Raw genomic sequence first — 27,880 nt, 5'->3', positions numbered from 1 at the left:
GTCAGATCATAATTAGCACACATTAATTCACCCTGGCAAAATAAGATAAAAAACGAAGCAATATGTTGCTGCATTTGAACGTCCATCTGTGTATGCAGAGATTTGTCCTTTAAAAGGCGACATTGAAGCTCAGGAACGGAACTTTAATTGTTTGGCACATTTCTGTTGAAAAGTACCCTGCAAACTTTGTAGCCAATAAATAATCCGAATCACGGACCAAATCAAGCGTTCTTCCAAACTCATTTTCAAGGCCAGTTATTTGAGAGTTATCAGGTCCGATCGCACAATCCCGTAATGCAGGTCTATGGGGACAAAGAAGAGCTCCATTCGCACTGAATTGAAAAACACATTTCTTGTTCTTAACGGTAACTAAGCTGTCAACAGATAAGGAAGTTCACAGTATCGCCTCCCTGGTAATCCATCTCGTGATCGCTCCCCTTGTATTTTCTTTCTAAACAGCTTGGAAATATGGTTTGAGGCCTTTGCCAAATGTCACTCCAAATGCTTCCTCCAAATGCTCCCACAATGAAAGATTTAAAATTGTGGAAGGAAAACTGGAGCACACAGAAGGAGCAAAGGAACACAATGTAACTATATGCTAATGGACACCATGCCCATGTTGTCACATTTGTCCCAAAGATATCTCAACTGCTCCCAACAAACTTGCTCCTACTGTATATAGCAAATCCCAACTGCTTGATTATTTATATAGTCACAAAATGTAAATGTAAACTGCATTATTAACCAGAAACATATTGTTGGTTTCTGTAGGACTACATAACTTTATCTGCATATGTATACCCATGGAAAGTATTATATACTATATATAAAATTTAGGCTGCATAATTGTTTATATATATTGCAAAATTTAAACCATATTATTGCACAGCTCTCTATGTAAAGTTGGATATAAAAGTATATCTAACTTTATCTACATATATACAGTACACACATATATATGTGATATAATAGATCTTAGCTACAGTACATGACTGTTTACATCGTCACAAGATGTAAACTATATTATTGTACTGCTGTATATATAAAGTTGGAGACTGTATATAGTACATCCAACATCATCTGCGTTTACTCTCATATAAACATATTATATAACAAATATATTCAGCTGTTTGATTGTTTATACTGTTGCACTATATTATTGCATAGCTCTCTATATAAAGTTGGATAGATAGAACATCAAACTTTATGCATACATACATACATATATACAAATACATATGCATAGTACTCACAAAAAGATACTGTACTATTATACAGTAGCAAAATCTCAGCTGCTTGATTGTTTATATATTCGCAAAATGTAAACTGTAGTATCACCCAGCTTTATTCTGCTAAATTCGACTGTAAAGCATGATGATAATAAGATACTTTAATCATTAAGGGGATAGTTCACCCAAAAATGAATACTATGTCATATTTCATTTCATTTCGTCAGCAGCACTACATGCATGCATGCGTGGTACACTCCCAAATATGCGTTGAAGACTGACACGGAACAGAAGAAATTGTTGGATAAAGTCATTATTTTAGTTTTCTTCGCACACAAAAAGTATTCTAGTAGTAGCTTCAAAACATTACGATAGAACCACAGATGTCATATGGACTACAGTATTTTAACAATGTCCTTACTACCTTCCTAAGCCTTGAATGTGTCAGTTGCGTTGCTGACTGTGCAGGGTCAGAAATATCTTAATATCTTAAATACCAAAATATCTTAATTTGTGTTTTGAAGATGAACAAACATCTTACGGATTTGGAACGACATACGGGTGAGTAATTAATGACAGAATTTTAATTTTTTGGGTGAACTATCCCTTTTACATCATGATTTCCTGTAAATCTGTGACATTGTGCATTGTCAAATGATTCCATAAAATATTTACATGCTTTAAGGAGGACATAAATAAACTACACCTAGCTTGTTTATGTCCATATGGCTTGCATGATCAATAGTGGTAGACTTGGAATAAACTTAAAATAAATTTCTGTATCATTCTGTATATCAGGCACCATCCTGTCAAATATAATACCTTAAGAGTAATTCATTCAAGTAAACAACATCAATTCCCCCCACTCCTACCCCCGAGCAAACATGCTTGCACACACGCAGATCCGACACCAACCCTCCCCCTGGTTTGTCAGCTCCCCCCTCCAAACCACAAATGCTCACCGCATTATCTGTCAATGCTGATTAAATAATGTAATTAATGACTTAATTAACATTTCTATAATCTATTTTAATAAATCTCAGGCGGCGTAATGAGCGATTTTAACCTCCAGGCTCTGAGTATGAAAATGTGCAGCGCCGGTTTGGAGCGGTCGGAGGAGTTTTCCTGCATGACAGTGAGACAGTGGGAATGAGAGGGGGGGCACATGAGCAGAGCTCAAGGCCAGTGTCATCAGACTTGCTGTCTGTGCAAGATGAGAAACCTGTGGCAGCACCCTGTCCTCACTCATCACGGCTGACACAGAGGCCTCCCTCATGTGAAGTAAAACCTGCATCACCACACCTCAAGCACCATAATTTCTGTCTTGGTGTAATAGTATTTGAGCTCATCTAAACAGTTTGTGCTGAATTATCTATATTTTCCACTGTGGAGGACTGACAGCTGTCAGAAACACTCCCATGCAAGTATAGTTGTCAACAAATATCCTATACAAATGCATTCAAAACAAATCTGGAGTGACTTCACTTTGAAATTAATGTAGTGTGTACACAAATGATCTATCTATCTATCTATCTATCTATCTATCTATCTATCTATCTATCTATCTATCTATCTATCTATCTATCTATCTATCTATCTATCTATCTATCTATCTATCTATCTATCTATCTATCTATCTATCTATCTATCTATCTATCTATCTGCGTGTGTATATGTGTGTGTGCCACTACAGAACTAATACTACAATACTATTGATATATCATATCTAATTTATACTTAACCCTAAAATGTGTTTTAAAATGCAGTGCCCTTCACTAAAATATTATATAAAATATTAGAGCCCTCAACTTTTATTCAAAATATTCACAAAAAAAAACTTTAATTCAAGTAAAACTATAGAAAGAAGTATTAAATTCTATCTATCTATCTATCTATCTATCTATCTATCTATCTATCTATCTATCTATCTATCTATCTATCTATCTATCTATCTATCTATCTATCTATCTATCTATCTATCTATCTATCTATCTATCTGCGTGTGTATATGTGTGTGTGCCACTACAGAACTAATACTACAATACTATTGATATATCATATCTAATTTATACTTAACCCTAAAATGTGTTTTAAAATGCAGTGCCCTTCACTAAAATATTATATAAAATATTAGAGCCCTCAACTTTTATTCAAAATATTCACAAAAAAAAACTTTAATTCAAGTAAAACTATAGAAAGAAGTATTAAATAAGTGAAATAAATATTATATATTCCCATTTATACTGTACATTTTTAAGTTCACATGAGTAAATATTATATATTCCCATTTATACTGTACATTTTTAAGTTCACATGAGTATTATCAATACCCAATGTAAGTAGTAGGTACTAAGCAATGATTTTACTATCTCTGATGCTATATATTTATAGCAACCAAAAATGACATATAATGTTGCTATATGTAATCCATTTGTATACTGACTACATTGTGAAAAGCGTAAGTGTGCAATACTCTGTTTAAGAATCCCCATCAACCCTACACAGAAAACTAGAGCCTGTACCAAATTTTCAAATAGTGGCTATAGAACAGTGTTCAGGGAAACTTGTTGGAAAACAGTCAATACATGTACAGTTCTATTAGGTGACAAAAATCCAGATTACACACTCCAACTAAGGTTTTCACAAAATGAACTAATTATTTTTTCCCAGTAATTGATTGTTGCCAGCCTTGTTTTTTCTTGAAGATGGACGTGGGTTCAAAGAGTGAAGAGAGGGTTGGAAAAGCCTCAGCGCCTTCAACCGGACCCTGACCATAACCCTGAGTAATTGGTCGTGATAAAGATCTGACTCTACTTGATCACAGCCTAGGGACTCACAAGAACCTTATTGTTTATCTCTCAGTGCTGCCTGATCCTAGCAAAAAATCAGCAAAAGCATTACAATTACAGGCTTTACTCAAACAACATGTAGATACAGTGCAATGCTGTGTTTGTTCAGTTTTATGAGGTGGAATTTAATCACCCAGATCTCAGGATATTTTCTTTTATCATACATAAGGTCTTTATTACTTGTTGAAAGATCAAACAGAGGAGTGGCCTCAAGCCTGGAGTGAATCTGTATCAGTTAGGACAATAGAATCAAACAACCTTTGTTATTCAGAAAGGCCAAGACACCGTTGATCCTAGACAAGAGATTACAGTAGATCATTCATTGTCTTCAACCTGAAGTACCTGAACAGAAGTGTGAGGGTCAAACAATCCTGACTGTCACATCCCCACATAATGTCTTTCTAGATGTCTTTAATGTCACTGCAATTTTATTCTGCCTTGGAACAAAATGTGCATATTACCACTATGTCTCCCTACATTAATAAGCTATTGTGATAATATAAATAAGTAGTTTCCTAAAATGAGATGAGCATAACAGGGAAAGGTCAAGAGACATCCAGAGAAGAGGGAGTTTTTTTTTCTTCTTTTGTTTTCCTAAACGGTTGTCTCCGAGCGCTTTTACAAAGGTTAAGATGACAGAAGCTCAGAAGAGACGCTGAGAGTGGGTAGGAGGGGCCGGTCCCTAAGCGGGGCCTCCAGTCCCCCAAGGGTCCTCGCTGACTGAGACGCACCCTGACAGTAGGCAGCAGGACACTGGCACACCGCAGGCAGCATGGGCACCATGGGGCAAATCCCCTTCTCTGTGCCTCATTTGCACACACACACACACACAAACACACACACACACGCACGCACAACACATCTCCCAACTGTAGACACAGTACGGAAAAACAAGACTGAAAATGAGAGGATAATTGTAGGGGAATGGCATAAAAATCTGAAATGACCAAGACGGGAAGAGTGCCAATGAGTGAAAGTTAAGGAGAGAAACAGATTGTGACAGTGTATAACCCAATAAAAGAGTGCCATTACACAGCCATTGGGAACATTATGAGGCCTGTTCCAGTGCCTTCCTGCTTGCAGCACACATTCTGATGTCTAATTCAACGCGATTGTTTGATGATGATTAGTTGACTGGAGTTTTATTTTCATACCGCAAGAGAGAGCTTAAACTCATGGTGGAGTTTCCTAGAAATGGAACTGCTCTAGAGCAGTGGGTTGTGATCCAAAAAGGAATTGCAGGGCAGCAGGAAAAAAAAAAAAAACAATGATAAATGCAAATAATAAAAAGCAACTAACCATATAATTGTGTATAATTAGGACAGGCTTATGGGGTTTTAAAAAGGACGAGAACATGTTTCCGGTACCTTTTGTTGTCGACACTGAAGGCCATATGTCTGATAAAACTCTACAGTGCATCTGTCACTTCAACAATTTAGGTAAATGGGTCAATGATGTAAAGCTACTGTATGTGATCTATTATTATTTTTTTGTTCTCTTTTTGAACTGAAATTTTAAGGTTATACAACTATTCTGATATTATAATTATGAAAGATTTTTTTTATCTTAATAAATTAATTAACTTAAGTAAATAAGTAACTTTTTTTTTCTTTTTCTTTTTTTTTTTAGAACAAAATGCTTTCAAAGGCATGCGGCGCAACCACACAAAATTAATAAAAATAAAATACAATAAAATCTCATAGAATAAAAAAAAAGGTTGAATATATAAAAATAGATAATTCATGATTTTGTTTTTAAATCTACATTTTAAACTAGAAAGTTGTGAACACTCACATGTACTAAATTTCTAAGTATTATTTTTATACTTGGTTGCATCTCATGACTTCTTTAGAGTCATTAAATTGAATATTTTCTTTAGAAATGTCTTGAAATGGTACAAAAAAACAACTTGGATACACAGACTACATGTCTAAGAATGTGGCATTTGTGTTTTAAACTAGATTTTTTAAAAAGATGTTTCCTTTTCTTTAACATAGACACACTTATACAGTATGTCAATATGCCAAAAGTTGCTTGACATCCCCTCATTCTAAAAATCATGAACAAAACTATGGAAGGAATGAACAAACAAACAAACAAACCTAGACTGTATTCAATATGGGCTAAAGTTTTATTTGGTTGGTTTCAATTTACTACAGCCCCAAGACAGTATAAGTGAGAATAATATGTATCCAGAAAACACTGCACGCTCAGCCAGTAGAAAGATCTGTGGACATTTCAAGTTCCCAAAATAGGTGGCTCTTGCTCCATACAAGATCCTTTATGCAAGCTGCACTTAATGAGATGGGATGTCAACTTGTTACACAAGGCTGATCTTACACAAGATATTTGATAGATGTTTGGTAATAAATAACTCCCATGCAATTATTAAGAGGTGGAATTCGTTATACGAACATGCTATAATTGTCTGCTCATTTGCATAGATTGCACCTGGGGTCCAATGCATCAAAATGGCACTCCTTCTGCCCTGCTGGTAATCACGTACATATGCACATGCAGATTGGTGCATACATATATAAATATGATTGCAAGAGAAACATTATACACTTACGCATGTTGTGTTTTACATACTGTACCGGTACAAAGGCACAAATCAGTTTTCCTTTTGAAATGTGTCCAAGCTGACATAACAGGAAATTTAGGAAAAGTATGTATATATGTATTTTATTTATTTATTTATTTAATATCATTGAGATGAAATGATAAAATTATATAACAATGCTTATTGTATTAATTGTAATATTTTAAATAATTTCATGTACATAATTATTAAAATATCAGTTTAAAAGTGGAAAATTTGCCTCTTTAGAAGTTAAGCAACGGCAAGTTACCTGCGTTTTTCTCAGCTCTTCAGCGTGGATAAATAGATGACTGGTAATATATATTTAAAATGTAATTTATTCCTGTGATGGCACAGCTGAAGTTCCAGCCTTCAATGTGACATAATCCTTTATCAATGAAAACAGTTTATATATATATATATATATATATATATATATATATATACTGAACAAAATGATAAACACAACACTTTTGTTTTTGCCCCCATTTTTCACGAGCTGAACTCAAAGATCTAAGACTTTTTCTATGTACTCAAAAGGCCTGTTTCTCTCAAATATTGTTCACAAATCTGTCTAAATCTGTGTTAGTGAGCACTTCTCTTTTGCCGAGATAATCCATCCACCTCACAGGTGTGGCATATCAAGATGCTGATTAGACACCATGATTATTGCAAAGGTGTGCCTTAGGCTGGCCACAATAAAAGGCCACTCTAAATTGTGCAGTTTTATCACACAGCACAATGCCACAGATGTTGCAAGTTTTGAAGGAGTGTGCAATTGGCATGCTGACTGCAGGAATGTCCATCAGAGCTGTTGCCCGTGAATTGAATGTTCATTTCTCTACCATAAGCCATCTCCAAAGGCATTTCAGAGAATTTGGCAGTACATCCAACTGGCCTCACAACCGCAAACCACGTGTAACCACACAAGCCCAGGACCTCCACATCCAGCATCTTCACCTCCAAGATCATCTGAGACCAGCCACCCGGACAGCTGCTGCAACAATCGGTTTGCATAACCAAAGAATTTCTGCACAAACTGTCAGAGACCGTCTCAGAAAGCTCATCTGCATGCTCGTCGTCCTCATCGGGGTCTCGACCTGACAGCAGTTCGTCGTCGTAACCAACTTGAGTGGGCAAATGCTCACATTCGATGGCGTCTGGCACTTTGGAGAGGTGTTCTCTTCACAGATGAATCCCCGTTTTCTACTGTACAGGGCAGATGGCAGACAGCGTGTATGGCGTTGTGTGGGTGAGCTGTTTGCTGATGTCAACGTTGTGGATCGAGTGGCCCATGGTGGAGGTAGGGTTATGGTATGGGCAGGCGTATGTTATGGACAACGAACACAGGTGCATTTTATTTGCAGTATGATAATGTTATAATAATAATGTATAGTTGCAGCATGATAATGCACGGCCCCATGTTGCAAGGATTCCTAGAAGCTGAAAACATCCCAGTTCTTGCATGGCCAGCATACTCACAGCCATTGAAGAGGAGTGGACCAACATTCCACAGGCCACAATCAACAACTTGATCAACTCTATGCGAAGGAGATGTGTTGCACTGCGTGAGGCAAATGGTGGTCACACCAGATACTTACTTGTTTTCGGACCCCCGCCCCAATAAAGTAAAACTGCACATTTTAGAGTGGCCTTTTATTGTGGCCAGCCTAAGGCACACCTGTGCAATAATCATGGTGTCTAATCAGCATCTTGAAATGCCACACCTGTGAGGTGGATGGATTATCTCGGAAAAGGAGAAGTGCTCACTAACACAGATTTAGACAGATTTGTGAACAATATTTGAGAGAAATCTTTTGTGTACATAGAAAACGTCTTAGATCTTTGAGTTCAGCTCATGAAAAATGGGGGCAAAAACAAAAGTGATGCGTTTATAATTTTGTTCAGTGTATTCAAGATTCAAGACTTTTATTTGTCACATACACAATTATACAGAGTATAGCCAGCAGTGAAATGTAAGTCTTTCATTAAGAAAAAGAAAATTAGAAAAAATAAAAAGAATAAAATAAAATAAACGATAAAAATATAAATGTGCAGGTCAGTATGTTTGTTGACTTAAATAGTACTATAAGAAGGAATGTGCAAAAGAATGTGCAAAAAGTTGTATGTACATAGCAATACAAGGTAGAAAAAATATGAATAACTTATTGATATAGTGGTATTTAAATGGAGTCGTGAGATGTTATGACACAGAGTTAGAGTTTAGGAGCCTGATGGCCTGGGGGAAGAAGCTCCTCCTAAGTCTCTCTGGTTTTTGCCATCAGGCAACAGAAGCGATTACCAGATGGTAGCAGAGTGAATAGATGGTTACCAGGGTGATTTGAGTCCTTGATGATTTTGACAGCTCTACTTTTGCAGCGTTCGAGGAAGATGTCCTGCATAGAGGGGAGAGCAGACCCTGAGATGCGCTCAGCTAAGCGCACAACTCTCTGTAGTGCTTTGCAGTCCTGATTGGAGCTGTATCCATACTACACTGAGATGCACTGAGTCAATACACTTTCTATGGTCCCTGAATAGAAAGTTTTCAGGATAGCTGGTGAGTCCCTGAATTTCCTCAGCTGTCGCAGATGGTACAGTCTTTGCCTGGCTTTCTTAACCTGTGTTTGGATGTGTGTAGTCCAAGTCAGGTTCTCGGAGATGTTTACACCGAGGTACTTGAAGCTACTCACCCTCTCAACAGGGGTCCCACTGATCATAAGAGGAGTGTAGGGCCGCTGCTGTCTCTTCCTAAAGTCGATGATCAGCTCTTTAGTTATCCTCACATTCAGAGAGAGACAGTTGTCCTGGCACCATGATGTGAGTCTCTCTACCTCATCCAAGTATGCGGTCTCATCTTTGTTGGAAATGAGGCCCAGAACCACAGTATTGTCAGCGAATTTGATAATAGATGTGGAGCTGTGAGAGGACACGCAGTCATGCGTGTAGAGAGAGTAGAGCAGGGGACTCAGGACACAGCCCTGTGGGGCTCCTACGTTCAGAGTGATGGAGTTTGAGGTGAACTGGCCAACTTTCACCACTTGAGGTCTGCCGGTGAGGAAGTCTTGAATCCAGTCACAGAGTGAGGGGTTTAGGCCGAGGTCTGTGAGTTTAGAAGCCAGCTTGATGGGGACTATAGTGTTGAAAGCTGAGCTATAGTCAATGAATAGCAGCCTTACATAATTCCCATTGTTGCTGTCTATGTGTGTGAGGGAAGAGTGAAGCATGAGAGATGGCATCGTCAGTAGATCTTTTTGGGCGATATGCAAACTGAAGAGGGTCCAAAGTAACAGGCATGGAGGAGCAAATGTGGCTCTTTATAAGTCCTCTCAAAAACCTTCATGACTATTGATGTGAGGGCAACTGGGCGATAGTCATTCAGGCAAGAGGGTTTATTGTTCTTTGTCACAGGGATAATGATGGATTTTTTGAATGAGGTGGGAACCACGGAGGTAGCAAGGGACTCATTAAAGATGGAAGTGAACAAACCAGCAAGCTGATCAGCGCAGGACCTCAGAACACGGCCGGTTATCTCATCAGGTCCGGCTGCTTTCCTGACGTTCACTTTCTTTAGCGCCCTCCGAACCTCATCCTCCGACACGGTGATTACAGGATTATCGCTGCTCTGCCTGCTGCTTCCTGACGCGCTGGACGGCAGTCGCGCCGCCGCCATTGCAATCGAAGCGGCCGTAGAAGATGTTTAACTTGTCGGCCAGCAACGGATCTGCTCTCACCTCTGCGGAGGATTTGTTTCCGAAGGCACAGATGGTCCTCAGTCCCTGCCACATCCGTCGAGAGTCCTTGAGTTGGAAATGAGACTCAATTCTCTCTCTATATCGGTGTTTGGCGAATCTTACTGCGTGTCGGAGTGCATTGCACGATGCTTTGTACTCGCTCATATTCCCGGTCAGAAGAGCCTCATTGTAAGCGGCAGTGCGTTTGTTAACCGCAGCACGGATTGTTCTGTCCACCCACGGTTTCTGATTGGAGAAGGTCCTTACAGTTATTACAGTTCCTTACAGTTTCTGTAGCTTGCTCGGTTAGCGTGTTTACAAAGCTTAATGCTACATCCGTGAACTCGCTGACGTCAGATGAACTTGCCCGGAACATGTCCCAGTCGACGTCATCAAGAGCCGCCTGTAGCATAGCTTCTGAGGGGGAGGACCAGCGGATCACTACTCACTGCACTGGGGGATCCTGAACGAGCCTTTGTTTATATTCCAGTGTGAGGAAAATGGCGGTATGGTCCGATTTGCCAAAAGCCGGTAGAGAGCGGGCTTTGTAGAATTCTTAAACTGAGAGTAGCAGTGATCCAGTGTATTCGGTCCTCTAGTTGGACAGGATACATGTTGATAAAAGTTCTAGCCTACCTGAGGCTAGCTTTGTTAAAGTCTCCCGCGATGATAAAGGCAGCGTCAGGATGTTTGTTAATGTAGCCGCTGAGCACATCGTGAAGCTTAGACAAAGCCAAGCCGGTGTCTGCCTGTGGTGGAATGTAAACAGCCCTAACAATGATCGATGAAAACTCCCGGGGCAGATAAAATGGGCGGCAAATAATAGAAAGATGTTCCAGATGAGGCGAGCAGGAACTCGACAGAATGGAGATATGCCTGGGATCACACCATTTCTTGTTGATCATGAAACACACTCCTCCACCCCTGGATTTACCGGCCTCTGCTGTTCTGTCCATCCGAAAAACAGAAAAGTTCTCACTCGGCATAACAGCAGTGTCGGGGACCGAGGGCGTAAGCCATGTTTCAGACAAACAAAGGATGTTGCAGTCCCTTATGTCCCGTTGGAAACTAATCCTGGCTCTAAGATCGTCCATCTTATTCTCCAAGGATTGGACATTTGTGAGCAGAATGCTCGGAAGAGGAGGATTATGATCAATCTTAGCGGAGCGGCCTGGACAGCATCCGAACTCAGCGGCGCCATCTTGAAATGAGTGTATATCCCCTGCCGGACCTGAGATTCGAACCAGCAACCTTTGGGTTACAAGTCTGATTCTCTATCCATTAGGGCACGACTGTCCCAATTATACTGTCGTTCCCGCCGTTATCCACATATCCACACTAACTAATGTTATACACTATTACACACAAAAACAGGTACAAAAGCTGTCATTGGGATGGTACCTTTGTACCTAAAGAGTGTATATTTTTACCTTAAAGGTGCATGCTGTATAAGTAAGCAAAAAGGTACAAAAGTGTACTACCCAGTGACAGCTTTTGTCCTTTTTTTTTCTGAGAATGTACATATGCTGGCTCTTTATTCTTTATATTTTCCTAGGGTTTGATTTTGCTGTTAGTAATTTTCAGACAGGCTGTTGATAATACACAAGAAAAAAACAATACATCTCTAAGGTATAGCTATCGGTTTTATTATTATTGTAGTAATATTCATCTAACATGGGAAAGTGTATAGAGGCACTATAAAATGTAAATGGGGTATTTGCAAATATATGCTGTAGAACAAATTACCAGTAATGTGTGCAAAAGGTTTTTTGCCAGCCTTGTACTTAGGACAAATGTTTGATAACACCAAGATACATCATGTTGTCCCTTTGGTAAACCTGAACTTAAAACAACATCATAATCTATTTTTAAAAAGATTTTCTGGGCTAAAACATAAGGTGAGATATGTAAAGCAATGCAGCACTTCAGCCTGATGCTTCTCTCTAACAATTTAATGTGTTGTTTAAATATAAACCAATTTCCCGTTGTAAAATTACAGCTCATTACTAGTGTGGATAACGGCTGGAACAACAGTATAATGGCGCGAGAGCAAATTACCAACCCAGCCACAATATTAATTACCAGTTCACAAGGCACATTCCACTCTGAAAAAGTGTTTAATAAGAAAACCTATGAGCATTATTTCCTTGATTACAAACAGCCCCGAATTTTCTTTCTTTTTTTCCCCAAACAATAAAGAGGGGGGGGGGGGGGGGTGTGTGTTGGAACAATTACTGTACATATCAGAAAATTGTATATACCTCATTATTCTAAAAAAGACACCTGAGGTGATTTTGTATTTGCATCACTGTTTCCACAAATATCATCTTAAATGTACACATTTCGCTCAATGACTTGACTCAGTCGTGGAAGTCAAGTAACATTATTTTTTCCATTATGAGTACAGAGCAGTGTTGATCATGTTTATTTCAGGAGTTTAATGCATTGCTTACAAGTCGGATGCTAATAAAAGCAGACTGCTCATTTACTAATGACTTGAAGCACCCGGAGCATTTTTCCAATTACTTATATTAAAACTGAAAAACACTCTTATAAAACCTAGCAGGATAAAGAGAGAGAGAAGGAGAGAGGGGGAGAAAGCATGTGTATCCTGTTTTTCTCTTTAATTGAAACAGTTCAAAGACTATTTCACTGTATTAAACAGACAAACCTGAAGGAATTGAATACAAATGTGATAAATGAAGGCTTGTCTTCAAATAAAGGTGAAATGAACAGCGACGCTCAGGAGCAACAGGATGAAGCTGGTTCTTTTCACAAACACCCGGCCTCTCTTTATGACCTGTTCATTTCAGATCTTTATAAAGCAATTCAGAAACAGGCAAGAGAGCAGTTGTCATAAGTTAGAAATGAATGTATTTTATGAACCTGTTCTCTAAGGAAAATAACACTTCAGATTAAATTTGTTTTCTTGTCAGTTGTTGACAGGACGAGCCCAGCAACTTATTACAGTTCGATCTGAAAATGGGCTTCGATATAAATTACAGTAATTTTTTCAGGGAAAATGAAAGACATTACAGAAACACAAATAGTGGATAGTCAGATAATCCGACATGAAAAAGCTATCCACCGTTATTGTATTATGGATTTGTCACATGTTTTTGGAATCAGAGGGGAAGCATGTGAACAGTTTTGCAGCCATACTGTCCAATTGGCTGAAACATAACAAAGGCATTTTTATTATCGTTGCAGCTTTTATAGTAATGGATGCTACTCTCATAGGTTTGATTGATTGTATGGATTGTTCTTTTTTTCCTCTTTTTATTCTTCAAAAGAATAAAACATCGGTTTCATTTCTCTCTAGCTCTGAGGTTTTCAAGAGAAAGCAACACAACACGCTCCTCGTTCAAAGTGAGTCATTCCTAAAAGATTTCAAAAGACCTTATGCAATGAGAAAGTTCATTTCCCATCATTATTTTCAGACCAATCCTTTAATAATGCCAGTTTATGATACACTAGATGTGACACATCCCATGTGGACAGGAAACACTCCTATTTGTTGTTTTTTCTTTTTGTGACATTTTCAAATAGTTATGGAAAGCAATACTGTAATGCATTATTATCAAAATGTTGTATTCGTGTTTCCCAATTTGTGACATATTTATAGGCTTTTTTTTTTAAAGCGTTTATCGAACAGCCTCAGATTTCTTGTGAGCTGCACGTGTCATGTTCTTCATCTTATGCCTTGTCATTACTGATAACATCTAAATGAGTTACCTATTAACTTCAAATGCTACACTCATTGGAAAATACAGGAGAATTAGTAAAGCTTGGCTATCGAGTTTCCATATATATGTATAACAAATGAATGAAGGGGAAATGCGATCAATATAGCTTTTAATTTTACACCTCATTGATCATGTCAATATCTCACACACCTTCAGCAATCAGTAGGAAAACTGACTTTTTCCCATCTAGATTTCCAAGCTGACTGTGTAGAACCTCTGAGAATGCATATCTCCTTTAAAAGAAATGAAGCTTGTATGCTCACCGCTCATGCAATAATAATTTGGCTCTATAATGCTAATAGACAACAGCTGAAAACACACTCAGGGACCTCTTGTGATCTCATTTTCCTTACAGTTGGCTTATTGCTTTACTGAATATAATGGTAAACATAGAGAAGTAAATTAAGAGTGAGATAGTAAAGGGCTGATTGAAAACTAATCAAATTGATCTCAACTTTAATCAAGCATTAGTAATGACTTGAGGCAGCAGTGGCCTGTAACAAATACGGCGTACACACGCGCAAGTATACATGCACACATTCATATAACAGTCTGAGGAGCCATCTGGTCATGATGAAATATGAAACACACACACACACAGAGATATATGAATTGTTTGAGAAGTGTTAGCTGGAACAAATAAAACAGCGGTGGTCTCGATCTCCCCTTCTCATTCTCTGATGTCACAAGGTAGTTAGAGTTTGAAAATGGTGTCACATGGTTTATTGTTATTTCTATAATTAGACAGCCACAGATATGCGCACCTCTTGCCAACTCTGAGCCTCAATTCCTAAATTAATTTTAGTCTCCCTATTCATCTCTAAAACAGGTTGAACCGGAATAGGGAGGGTCGTTTTTTTTTTTTAATGAGAACATTATCACTCAGGTGTTTAGCCACAAGACAGGTATCAACAATTCCCAGGCGGTACTCACTTGATCAACAGGGCTTCACTAAGCAGGCCAAAGCCGATTGCTGCTGACTTGAAGAGCGAGTGTGGAGGGGGATTGTCAAAAGCAGTCATCATTCGGTACACCACGTATGGCACCAGAGCCAGCAGGAGAACAGTGATGGCTAGAATGGGCCAGGTCTGCCACTGAGAGGCCACGGTCCGCCAGGGTGCACATCTCTGCAGCTGATACTGAGGGAGACACAGAGAAGAAAACGAATTAATGAAGGATAAACAGGAAAGGGGCAATCAAAAGAGGAGATGCTTTATCTAGTTTAGAGAGTGGATTTGTCATAAACGTGTAATTTATGGATGTTCTTTTTGCTATGCCAGCTTAATATATGTAGGCTGATTCCCCTGAAAATGATAAATATTGTCACTTTAGGGCACTTTCGAAATATTGCCCTCCTAGTTTGAGCATCTTGAACTAACAGGAACAGGACAAGTGAAGTGTTCAGAAAATCTGTTTAAAAACAGACATTATTTTGTATCGGTAGAGTAGAGTAGTGTAACAATTGTGAATGCTAAAGGGGTCAAGGTTTGGCTGGTTAACATGACCCTGTTAGCCCCTGCTGGTAGATGCTGTAATTATACCATCTGGACTAAAAAAGCATCTTCGATGATGACCACAAAAAAGAATGCTATGTATAAACTAACGTTCAAAAAGTTAGTAAGGTCAGTGTAGTGAGGTCAGTGAGGTCAGTAAGAATTCGCTGTTTTGTTTTTTGAAAGAAATTAATCTCAGTGGACCATTTCAACGGATATTTGGCGGTATAAGGAAGTGGCATCTTTGTTTTTAAGTTACTAGAGGTAGTATCAGTAGCATCCATTCAGGTTGTAGGGGTTTTTGACAGTTGAGAGAGACGGCCGCTTTCCCACAATTGGGCGTGGTTTCAGCACCGACAGCGGACAGCGAAAGATTTTGATAACTTATTTTAGTTACTTGGCGGTTTTTATTATCATTCAAATTTGGCTGGGTGGTTAATAACACATTTTTCTGTTGTGTGACAAACTCAGAACACATATTTTAATATCACTTTACACGGACTTTAAAGATGGCGCTACCGGAAATGCTTCAGGACCACACATGCGCAGTAGCGTTCCAACGCCTTTGTTATTGTTTACGTCCTTGAAATGGTCTTATAATGTTCCTGAAAAGAATCCTGCAAAAAAGTATCACAGTTCCCACAAAAATAATAAGCAAGATAACTGCTTATTTAACAAAAAACAAAACAAAAACAAAAAAACATCAAGCACTACATCAGCATATTAGAATGATTTTTGAAGGATCATGTGACACTGAAGAGTAATGGTTGCTAAAACTTCAGCTTTGCCATCACAGATTTAAATGACATAAAAACGTATTTTAAATTGCACTCACACAACATTACTGTTATTTTATTATAATTTTTTTATCAAGAATGCTTTTTTTCAGAAATGTTTTTAATTTTACCCACACTGAATATGAAAACATGCCAAATTAACTTACATGGTTTCCTGTCTACTGACTGTGCACCCTGTTACTCCCTATATATGACAATAAAAAATAAAGGTTTTAAGGTGCGTTTACATGTTTATGTGATGTCATCGGTCAAAAATTGTTGTCAGCTGTCTTGCAGCACCAGAGTGATTAATAACATGGCATTTACAATTGCCAGAAAAAAATAAAAAATGTGTTTGAGTACTGAAGCACAAAGATGGCAGATTTCAAATCGCATACTCCCGTGGGTCCTGTGCCAACCAAGCAACTGCCATTGAGATAAGAGGGAACAGTTTTCTCCAAGTATTACAGATCTCCTTGGGTTAAAGGTCAGATCAGGCCCTTATCCATAAGAAAACAAGTACACGTATTTACTGTTTACAGTGTAAACCATTGCTTGTTTCAGAAAATTAGGTCAAAACATTCAACGTCTATTTAAACAATAATTACAGGTAATTGTAATACAAGAAATTCAAATAATTTCAGCAATCAAAATATTTCTGATAGCATATCAGAAAAGCTTGTATAAAAGTATGTTGTTTTCATTCTGTATCCTGAGGCCTAGTCATTAGGGCTCCACAGAAAACAAACAAGCAGACTTTGTGAGGCTAAACATCCCTCCTGACTACAGCTTGTGGCTTCACACCTGTTCTCTCTCTCCTTGGCTTCAGGCATGGAGAACTCTGTCACGGCCACACATTGCATGTTTATGTGTGTGTGTACACTCAGGCACTTTGTCGCTGACATTTTGTTTTATAGCCTGTTTTATTAATATTCTTGCCACTTACCAAATTAATATCCGAGTTGGTGAGAAATTTAATAACCACAAAATATTTTACAGGAAAGTATTTACTCTGAGGAAGTAGATGAATAGATCGCCACATCCTCAATTCATCTCAGAAAATAAACCAAACAGCTATTATTTTTTCCAGTGGATTTTTGTAGGCCACACAGAATCCTAACCTACAGAGTACACTGTTAAAAAAAATAAAAAATAATAATAATTATATATATATATATATATATATATATATATATATATATATTACAGTTTCAAAGTTGTAAATGAAAAAATTGAAAAGATTGTTGGATTCCGATTTACAACAACATACAATTTCAGTCTTTCTACTTCAAAATGTCATATTTAATTCAGTGTGCATTGTGAAACAATTTCTGAGTGAAAATGGTTCTTTTTCAATGAATAAGCACAGGCCATTCCTCCTACAACTTCAAATCTCGGTCCTCATGTGCTTTTGTGGATGAGTAAAAAATTTGCCAAGAAAAGAAGAAACTTGAGAAAAAGAAAAAAAGCCTGACAAGCTAACCACTCCTGGTGTGATATCTGGAACAGCGTTTAATTAGTGTCCCTGCCTCATCTGCAAATGCATACCGCCGCCTCACTTGTGTTAGAACAGCTATTCATTAATTAGATTCTCTGTGGCAAGTGCCACTGAACTATCTGCAATGTTTAAGGTTGCATCAAGCCGCAGTAAGTGCTTTCCTGATAGTGGGACGCATCCATCTTCATTTCTCAGCCTCTATGTTTGACTCTGCCCTTCAGCCAGAGAGAGAGAGATAGGAGAGAATGAAAGAGCGCTTCAGAGGGACCTGATACGATTCATCCCAGACAGACCCTGAACTTTCACCTGCTTTTATTTCCACACCGAAGCTAATTAATTTACAAAGGTAAAGTGGGTGCCCACTTGTGGAGGCATACGAGAGCTGCCATGATCTGAGGCACATGCGGCAACAGGTACAAACCAACATGTGGAGCTTTTCAGGATCTCGCTGGGAAAAAATCAACATCAAAGTCGGACAAATATAAACAGGCCAAATTCCTACGGCAAACAGATACGGGCCGTGAGAGGAGAAGCTGTCCCACTAGCACACAGATACTTCCTGAATGGCCTTTTCTACCTCCCTGTGGTTCGAACTACACAGTGTACCTATACACCTCCCATGCCAGCCTAATCTTCATCCAAAATGTAAACACTAAAATGTCTGTACATCATGAGCAGCCTTTGCTCCTCTGGGTGTTTTGCATTGCTGTGCTCCAGGTGCAATATTAGGGTTTATTTAGTCAAGTAAGGCATGTGACATTAGTAGCACACTTAAACGGGTTTCTATATGTGGATGCATGATTGCCTAGTATTCCCACAAGAGTACTGATGGATAAATGGATTTAGGTTTGACTTGATGATGGTTTTAAGCTGGTGTTTTTAATGGGGGCTGTGTGTTTTGAGTGCATTTAAGGGGGTGTTTACATAACCCAAGAATAGGGGGCATTGAAAAGTACGGGGCCTGTGTGGACCGTCATGCTTGCTAATATGCTCTGGAGTTTTAATTTAGCTGATTTCCTTCACCCTCATGTACCTCTTTCCCTAAGCCAAACTCGGGTTCAGTTTCTACATGTCATACCCAAATGTTTTTCTTTTCTTTTCTTAAATGTCAAGGTGGTCAGAGTGTTTCTATTAATAAAAAATAAAAAAATAATTGCCTGCAAGTTTTCATTCACATTTCTTGTTTAGTCTCACATGAAATTAACAACTTTAAAATATATTTATTATACTGGACCGTTCAAAAGTTTGGGGTCGCTAACATTTTTTAATTAAAAAAAAAATAAAATAAAAATCTTATGCTCAAAATATAATAAATTCTGGTAAAACCTTAGGTTCATAATTAATAAATTGTTATGTGATGGTAAAACTAAATTTTCAGCAGCCTTTACACCAGTGTTCAATGTCCCATCATTCTTCAGAAATCATTCTAACATGCTGATTTGGTGCACAAGAAACATTTCTTATTATTATTAATGTTGAAAAAAGTTGTGCTGCATTTTAAATTTCATTATAATTGTCTTCACAGTTGCGTTTTATAAAAGTAATACATACTTGCTGAATAAAGTATTAATTTGTTTCTCTTAAAAAAACAACAAAAAATATCTTACATGCTGTATATTTTAAATATTATTCTAACTTTGCATGCCATACCATTATATTACCCAACCCTAACTTGAAGTAACCAAGATATTGCAGCTATGAAGCATTTAAAAGAAAAAACGTTCCACTTTGCTAATGCACTAGCATGATGGTATTGTCATTCTAAAGTATTATAGACCAAAACAGTCCTGCTTTTATTTATAAACTCTAGCTTATTGAAGGAAAAATTCTGCCTTTGTGCTTGAGCTGAATAGATACCAAGAGCTGAGATGCTATTTGTTAAAAATGAAACAGTTTTCCATCATCTAAAGATAATGGACACAATTCCCAAGGTAAAAGCTTTTGAGGGCTAATATGTTGTTGAACAATGTGAGACTTCTAATGGAGGGACAGTAAAAGAAAAGGGCCGCACAGAGGAAGATAAGGGTAGAGAGAATTGTTCAGTCCCTTTGTCTTAAATAATCACAGGCAAGATGGCAGAGCCTGTTAAAAGTTTTTTAATGGGTGAGCACTGAAATGGAGCACTACTGTGCAGCTGTTAGCGTAATATCTCTGTCCTCAGTATATGCCCCTGGGCCCCTGTCATATTTGTATTTAAACAATACCTCTATTAAGGCTAAGGAGATGCGGTTTGGGTTAAAAGCACCACAAAAGGGTCACAAAGTACAGCAGGAAAATTTGATTACCCTGGAAGACCCAAAGAAAAGAAGCAGCATTATTGAGACATGCAGTGGAAAAGATGAGTTTGTGGGTTTCCATGTTTTTCTGTTTCTTCTGAATAGAAGTATTGGATGTAAACAAGATTTTTTTGTAGAAAAATACTGTAGCTATTTATTAGACAGATTATAAAAATGCAATCTTATTAACTTTTGTTGAATGAAAATGCAAAAAAATAAAATAAATCAATCAAAACACTTGACTGCGAGTGGGATATCCTCATACAGTCACCACAACAATAAACATCCCCCTTCTGTTACAACAGCTGGAGCCTCATACATGCTTAACCTTAATAAAGCAATTAATAAAGCCTGTGTGCTTTATATCCAAATAGGACAAATTCAAACCATATATAAATTGATATAGATTAGCTCTTTAATGGGTAATGAATGTGAAAATTGTTCTCCCAGCTTTTGATACATGACCTCTTTACATGTTTTGAATGCATATGTGCAATAAAGTGGATGTAAAGGACAAATTAACTGGGTCAGGCATCTATTTTGATAAAAGTGATGCTTTATATGTAATTAGGTATTCAAAACAGTGGTGGATAATTAAACATTGTATTATCCCAAATGGAGCGAATTTGAAACATCTTTAGCAGGTAATCCAGTATAACTACATAGTTAGTATGCTTGTTGTAATAAATTAACTCTTGGCTAACAATCACAGACAGCGTTGTGTTCATCACCTCCTAATGTTTTATGAAAATGACCTTTAGGAGCCATTCCAATCAATCAATTAGACGACACAAGGCCTATTGGGATTATTTAAAAGCCAACATCTTGGAAGTAGGACACTACACATTCTTCTACAATCCATATTAATAAGGCAACCCAAATACATTTTCTACATTTGTGCATTACGTATATATGACATCATTTCATCTGAGGGCCTAACTACACTTTATCTATTATAAATTTGTTTCTATATTTACAAGACGTCCTCTTTGCACTAGGGCATACAAAATCAAGCACGCAAACAAATAAAACTGTGCACAAGCTTCACTATTGAATATTATATTATATTATATTATATGCCTGTTGTGGGTTCAAGTCTGAGGTCCGGCAGGGATTGTAGGTGGGGGGAGTGATTAACCAACACTCTCTCCACCCTCAATACCACGACTGAGGTGAGACACTTGAGCAAGGCACAGAACCCCCAACTGCTCCCCCGGCAGCCCCTGCATTGGCTGTCCACTGCTCCGGGTGTATGTTCACTACTGTGTGTACACTTGGATGGGTTAAATTCTGAGTATGGGTCACCATACTTGGCCACACACCACTTCCCTTTCCCCTTTCTTATTGATGTGGTGCAAAGAGCACAGATCCATTGGCAATCTAGGAACACTGGGATACAGAGTCTACGGAAACAATCATAATAACATTTCTCTCTGGGGAAGCCATAATGACTGATCAAATCTACGAGAGGGGCACAGTTCATCTTTAACATGCTGTAAATGACATCAGCTGAAGAAAGGAAACAAAAAGCACAAACGGTCAAGTGAAAGGAAAGATAAAAAACACCCTGGAGAGAAAGGACAGAGTTGGGGGGGTGGAGGAAAAAAGGCATGAATATATTTTGTCCTCTCCCTCCGGCTGCTGTTTTGCATAGACATTGCTGTGTTGGCGTTGCAGTGGCGGACTCTGTTAGACAAGCATTAGCATAAGTTGATCAGAGGGTCTGTCTGAATCTGACAGGAAAGAGGATGGGCCCTGAAGTGAACATTTTGTGACCACTATGAGATGCAGAGAGACAACTTTACTATAGCATCAAAGACTTATGCTCATTTCCTGTAGCTAAGTGAATACTGACAGCTTGCTTAGAGCTTCCAGCTGTTTTACAAAGTTGGTGGTGGACAGAAAGAAACAGAACATTATCATAAAAAATATAATAATGTCTTCTGAAGAAATACAATAGCTTTGCATAACAAAAACATCCAAATTTTAGTCATTATTCACTGATAATATTCCACTGGATTTCAAATCATTCAGGCTGGTTTTATGAACTACTGTAGATCAAACATTCCACTGAAAAGATCCAATTCAAATAAATGATTCATTCACAAAACTCACATGAATGCACAAGAACCGGTTTTTAGTGAATAATGATTTTGTTCTATTCCCAAAGACGTTATATGGCTTCAGAAGACTTGGGAAACCGTCTTATGGACCATTTTTTGATATTTTTATGGTTCTTTTTGGAGATTGACAGCCCCAGTTCTCATTTACTTTCACTGAAAAGCAATGACCAGGATGTTCTTCAAAAAAAAAATTACATGACGGTAAATAATAACAGAATTTTCAGTTTCTGGTCAGCTATTCCTTTAAAACGTTATTGTCACGGGTCAGGGTGCCTTCCTGGCTCCCTCTGCCGTCTGTGTTGTCATGTCTTTTTTAGCAGCTCGTGACGGGCGCAATCAGCACTGATCCGGCGGTGGGGCTGCGCGTGTCACAAGCTGATTCTATTCCACCTGTCGCTCATTTTCCCTCTCCTTTATATTTCTCTTCTGACCAGCCCTTGTTGTCAGTAGATTGTTTTGTGTTCTGTGATTGTGTTGTGCACTGGAGTTACTTACGTCTATTTTGTCTGTACCCCAGGACGCGTAGAGAGAAGGACTGCCGATCTCTGCCTCGCTCCTCTCTGAGCTGGATTACCCCAGAGACTTGCGCACTGTTTTGTTTGTGTTATTTGTTTTGTTCACCTTTTCGGAGAATAAACCTGCTGGTTACCTCTACCCTCTGCATTTGAGTCCTCTGTTCTCCTCGAACCGTCACAGAATCTACTGACTAATTATGGACACAGCAGAGGAGGATGAGATGCGCCGAGCCCTGATGCAGCAGGGCGTTCTTCTGGGTCGTCATCAGGAGGAGATTGCGGCTTCCCGCCACGCTTATTCCGAGATCTCTCTCCAGCTCGAGCAGCTGGTTGAGCGGTTTGATCAGCTGCACGCCAGCCCTCCCGCGACTCCTTTGGCAATTCCTCCTCCCGATCCCGATGGAAGGAGTAACCGTTACGCCGAACCACGGCTCAATCCTCCTGACTCTTACTCGGGTGAGCCCAACACATGTCGCTCCTTTTTGTCCCAATGCTCTCTGATTTTCTCACTGCAGCCATCCTGTTTTCCCACGGAGCGGTCTAAGGTGGCCTTCACCATCACGCTCTTGGTGGGGCAAGCGTGAGAATGGGGAACGGCGATGTGGGATAAAGAGCAGGACTGCTGTTACTCCTTTAACAATTTCTCGGAGGAACTACGCAAGGTGTTTGATCGCTCGGTTCAGGGAACTGAGGCGGCACGAGCCTTGACGCTGCTACGACAGAGAGAGGGTTCAGTATCCAGTTATTCTATCGAGTTTCGTACACTCGCGGCATCCTGTGGCTGGAACGACAAAGCTCTTTGGGATCACTTTCTTCACGGTCTGGCCGAAAACATCAAGGATGAGATCTATTCCCTTGAATTACCCTCGAGCCTGGATGGGCTCATCGACCTCGCCATCAGAGTAGAGAATCGGATTTCTCTCCGTTCTCGTCATCGGAGGAGCGGGTTTTCCCCAGAGCTGGTCACTAGAGTCGCGTCAGGAGCGGCGAATGACACGACCCTCCAACATCTCGTTTTTTCCGAGGAGGAGCCGATGCAGGTCGGAAGAGCACGGTTGACCGTCAGAGAGCGGCGTTATCGCCTTGACAACCAGCTATGTCTCTACTGCGGGGAGGCAGGTCACGTGGCAGCATCGTGCACGGCAGCTAGACGGCGTTCACCGCTCAAGGGAGCACGTACGGTGAGCGTTACTAGCACTCAATTGCCCTCTGGCGGCCGTTGTGAGTTTCAAGCCTCTATACTGGTTAAAGAGACAGCTTATCAGGTTGTGGCTTTGATTGACTCTGGAGCAGAGGGTGATTTCATGGATTATGGGCTGGCCACACGCTTGAGACTTCCGTCTGTGGCCCTGGCTGAGCCTATATCGGCTAGAACACTTTGCGGCACCCTCCTCACCAGGATTACTCATGTCACCTATTTTGTCACACTCACACTTTCTGGCAATCATGCTGAGGAGATTCGTTTCCTCCTCATCCATTCACCCACCGCGCCTGTGGTTTTGGGACACACCTGGCTGGTTAAGCACAACCCCCACATTGATTGGGCTCTTAACTCCGTGTTGGGTTGGAGCCCTTTCTGTTTATCTCAGTGTTTGGGGGCTGCTTTTCCCCCTTTAATGTCTTGTTCTGTGTTGCAGGAGGAGCCGGTGAGTCTGGCGGATGTACCGGAGGCTTACCATGACTTGAGAGCGGTGTTCAGTAAGTCCCGAGCTTCATCTCTGCCTCCGCACCGCCCGTACGACTGTGCGATAGACCTGTTGCCTGGCACTTCTCCGCCCAAGGGGCGTCTATACTCTCTGTCTAGGCCTGAGAGGGAGGCCATGGAGAGATATATCCACGATTCTCAGGTAGCAGGCATCATTCGACCCTCTTCCTCTCCTGCTGGGGCGGGGTTCTTCTTCGTGGAGAAGAAGGATGGTTCGTTGCGCCCCTGCATAGACTATCGGGGGTTGAATGACATCACGGTGAAGAATCATTATCCTTTGCCGTTGATGTCATCCGCGTTCGAGCTCTTGCAGGGGGCAGCCATCTTTACGAAGTTGGACCTCCGCAACGCTTATCACTTAGTTCGGATTAGGGAGGGGGACGAATGGAAGACCGCCTTTAACACCCCTACGGGACACTTTGAGTATTTGGTCATGCCGTTTGGGCTTTCCAACTCCCCGGCGGTTTTCCAGGCACTCGTCAATGACGTGCTCAGAGACATGGTCGACCGGTTTGTTTTTGTCTATCTCGACGATATCCTGATCTTCTCCCAGAACGAGCGCGATCATGTCCAGCACGTCAGGCGAGTGCTCCAGCGGCTACTTGAGAATCGTTTGTTCATCAAGATTGAGAAGTGCGAGTTTCACGCACGGTCGGTTCCGTTCCTGGGATTTATCCTCTCTCCCGAGGGTATCCGGATGGATCCTGCCAAAGTAGAAGCAGTTGCTGATTGGCCCACCCCAGATAGTCGTAGAGCGGTCCAGCGATTTCTGGGGTTTGCCAATTTTTACAGGCGGTTCATTCGGAACTTTAGTCAGGTCGCCCTGCCTCTGACTGATCTCACCTCCACTAGGACGCTTTCAGTTGGTCGTCGCAGGCTCAGACTGCGTTCGAGAATCTTAAGAGTGGCTTCATTTCGGCTCCCATTTTAACTACACCAGACCCGTCTCGTCAGTTCATTGTGGAGGTGGATGCGTCAGAGGTGGGGGTCGGAGGTATTTTATCCCAAAGATCACTCTCGGACGAGAGAATACATCCCTGCGCCTTCTTTTCTCATCGTTTAACCCCCTCGGAACGGAATTACGACATCGGGAATAGGGAGTTACTTGCTGTCAAGTTGGCACTGGAGGAGTGGCGTCACTGGTTAGAGGGCACGGGGGTTCCTTTTATTGTTTGGACTGATCACAAGAACCTCGAATACATCCGCACCGCTAAGAGACTAAATTCTCGGCAGGCTCGCTGGGCATTGTTTTTCGGAAGGTTTAGATTTACCATCTCTTACCGCCCGGGGTCCAAGAATGGCAAACCCGATGCATTGTCGCGGATTTTTGAGACTGAGGCTAGTTCCATCCTCCCTGTGCCCATTCTGCCTCCCGAACGGGTGGTGGCGGCGGTCACTTGGGGGGTGGAATCCAAGGTCTGCACGGCGCTTCGTGGCACCACTATTCCCGCGGGATGCCCAGAGGGTCTGTTATTTGTGCCCGAGTCAGTCCGAACTAGCGTCCTACAGTGGGGCCACTCGTCCAAGCTAGCTTGCCACCCAGGAGCTACTCGTACCAGCATATTAATCAAGCAGCGGTTTTGGTGGCCGTCCATGGCGCGGGATGCCCGCTTGTTCGTGTCTGCCTGTCCGGTTTGCGCTGCGGGGAAGGGCTCCAATCGACCTCCAGCAGGGCTACTCCAGCCACTGTCGGTTCCTTCGCGGCCCTGGTCACACATAGCGATGGACTTCGTCACTGGCCTACCCCCGTCTAGTGGCATGACGGTAGTCCTCACTGTGGTGGACAGGTTCTCTAAGGCGGCTCATTTCATTCCCCTCCCCAAATTACCTTCAGCGAGGGAGACAGCGACTGTTGTCTTGGATCACGTTTTCCGTATTCATGGCCTCCCGGTGAACGTGGTTTCTGACAGGGGTCCCCAGTTTGTGTCTAGGTTTTGGACAGAATTCTGTCGACAGCTGGGGGCGACTGCGAGTTTATCCTCAGGTTATCACCCGCAGACTAACGGGCAGGCTGAGCGTGCTAACCAGGACTTGGAGAGAGTTCTGCGCTGTGTGGCGTCTGCCGAACCGTCATCTTGGAGTTCCAGATTAACCATGGTCGAGTACGCGCATAACTCCCTTCCGGTCTCGTCTACGGGTTTGTCTCCCTTCCAGTGCTGTTTAGGCTACCAGCCACCATTATTCCCCTCCCAGGAATCCGACGCTGTTGTTCCGTCCGCGCATGCGTTTATTCAGAGATGCCTCCGTACTTGGAGGACCGCCAGAGAAGCCCTCATCCGGACTGGCGAGAGGAACAAAGCGTCGGCGGACCGTCGCCGTACTAAGCCCCCACTTTACGTGTGCGGTCAGAAGGTTTGGTTGTCTTCTCAGGACCTCCACTTCAGACTCCCCTCACGTAAACTGGGACCCAAATTCGTTGGACCATTCATCATTTCTAAGGTGCTCAGTCCGGTGACGGTGCGACTCAAGTTAACCCCCCCCTTTAAGAAGATTCATCCGGTTTTTCATGTATCTAAGATCAAGCCCGTCATTCGCTCCCCCCTTCAGCCCCAGACCTCTGCCCCCCCGCCCCCCAGACTCATTGAAGGGTCACCGGCTTATACGGTACGGCGGCTGATTGATGTCAGGCGTAGGGGTAGAGGTCACCAATACCTGGTAGACTGGGAGGGTTATGGTCCGGAGGAGAGATGCTGGGTTCCGGCTCGCGACATTCTGGATCTCGCTCTCATCGACCAGTTCCATCGGCGTCATGGTGAGTCCTCCGGGGATGCCAGGAGGCGTTCCTGAGGGGAGGGGTACTGTCACGGGTCAGGGTGCCTTCCTGGCTCCCTATGCCGTCTGTGTTGTCATGTCTTTTTCAGCAGCTCGTGACGGGCGCAATCAGCACTGATCCGGCGGTGGGGCTGCGCGTGTCACAAGCTGATTCTATTCCACCTGTCGCTCATTTTCCCTCTCCTTTATATTTCTCTTCTGACCAGCCCTTATTGTCAGTAGATTGTTTTGTGTTCTGTGATTGTGTTGTGCACTGGAGTTACTCACGTCTATTTTGTCTGTACCCCAGGACGCGTAGAGAGAAGGACTGCCGATCTCTGCCTCGCTCCTCTCTGAGCTGGATTACCCCAGAGACTTGCGCACTGTTTTGTTTGTGTTATTTGTTTTGTTCACCTTTTCGGAGAATAAACCTGCTGGTTACCTCTACCCTCTGCATTTGAGTCCTCTGTTCTCCTCGAACCGTCACAGTTATACGAGAGTTATTTCACAAATATACACTTGACATCTGATTCAGCAGTGCAGTAATAAAAACAATGTCAAATGACAGATTTAATAAAAATGATGCTACAATAATAAGGCAGAAAAT

The 27,880-nt window shown here is 41.0% G+C and overlaps 1 protein-coding gene across 1 annotated transcript in view; it reads right to left on the bottom strand.

Moving 5' to 3' along the window:
- Window positions 1-27,880, bottom strand: part of LOC306879407 (uncharacterized protein) — a 143,145-nt gene that overhangs the window by 3,980 nt on the left and 111,285 nt on the right. Inside the window, exon 4 of the mRNA XM_079432337.1 lies at window positions 15,070-15,275. Coding sequence (XP_079288463.1) covers window positions 15,070-15,275 — 206 coding nt within the window. The remainder of the gene's footprint in view (window positions 1-15,069; window positions 15,276-27,880) is intronic.

Source organism: Barbus barbus, assembly GCF_936440315.1.
Source record: "Barbus barbus genome assembly, chromosome: 13".
Lineage (NCBI taxonomy): Eukaryota > Metazoa > Chordata > Actinopteri > Cypriniformes > Cyprinidae > Barbus > Barbus barbus.
Note: the sequence above shows the minus strand (reverse complement) of the source record. Positions and strands in the feature narration are given on the sequence as shown.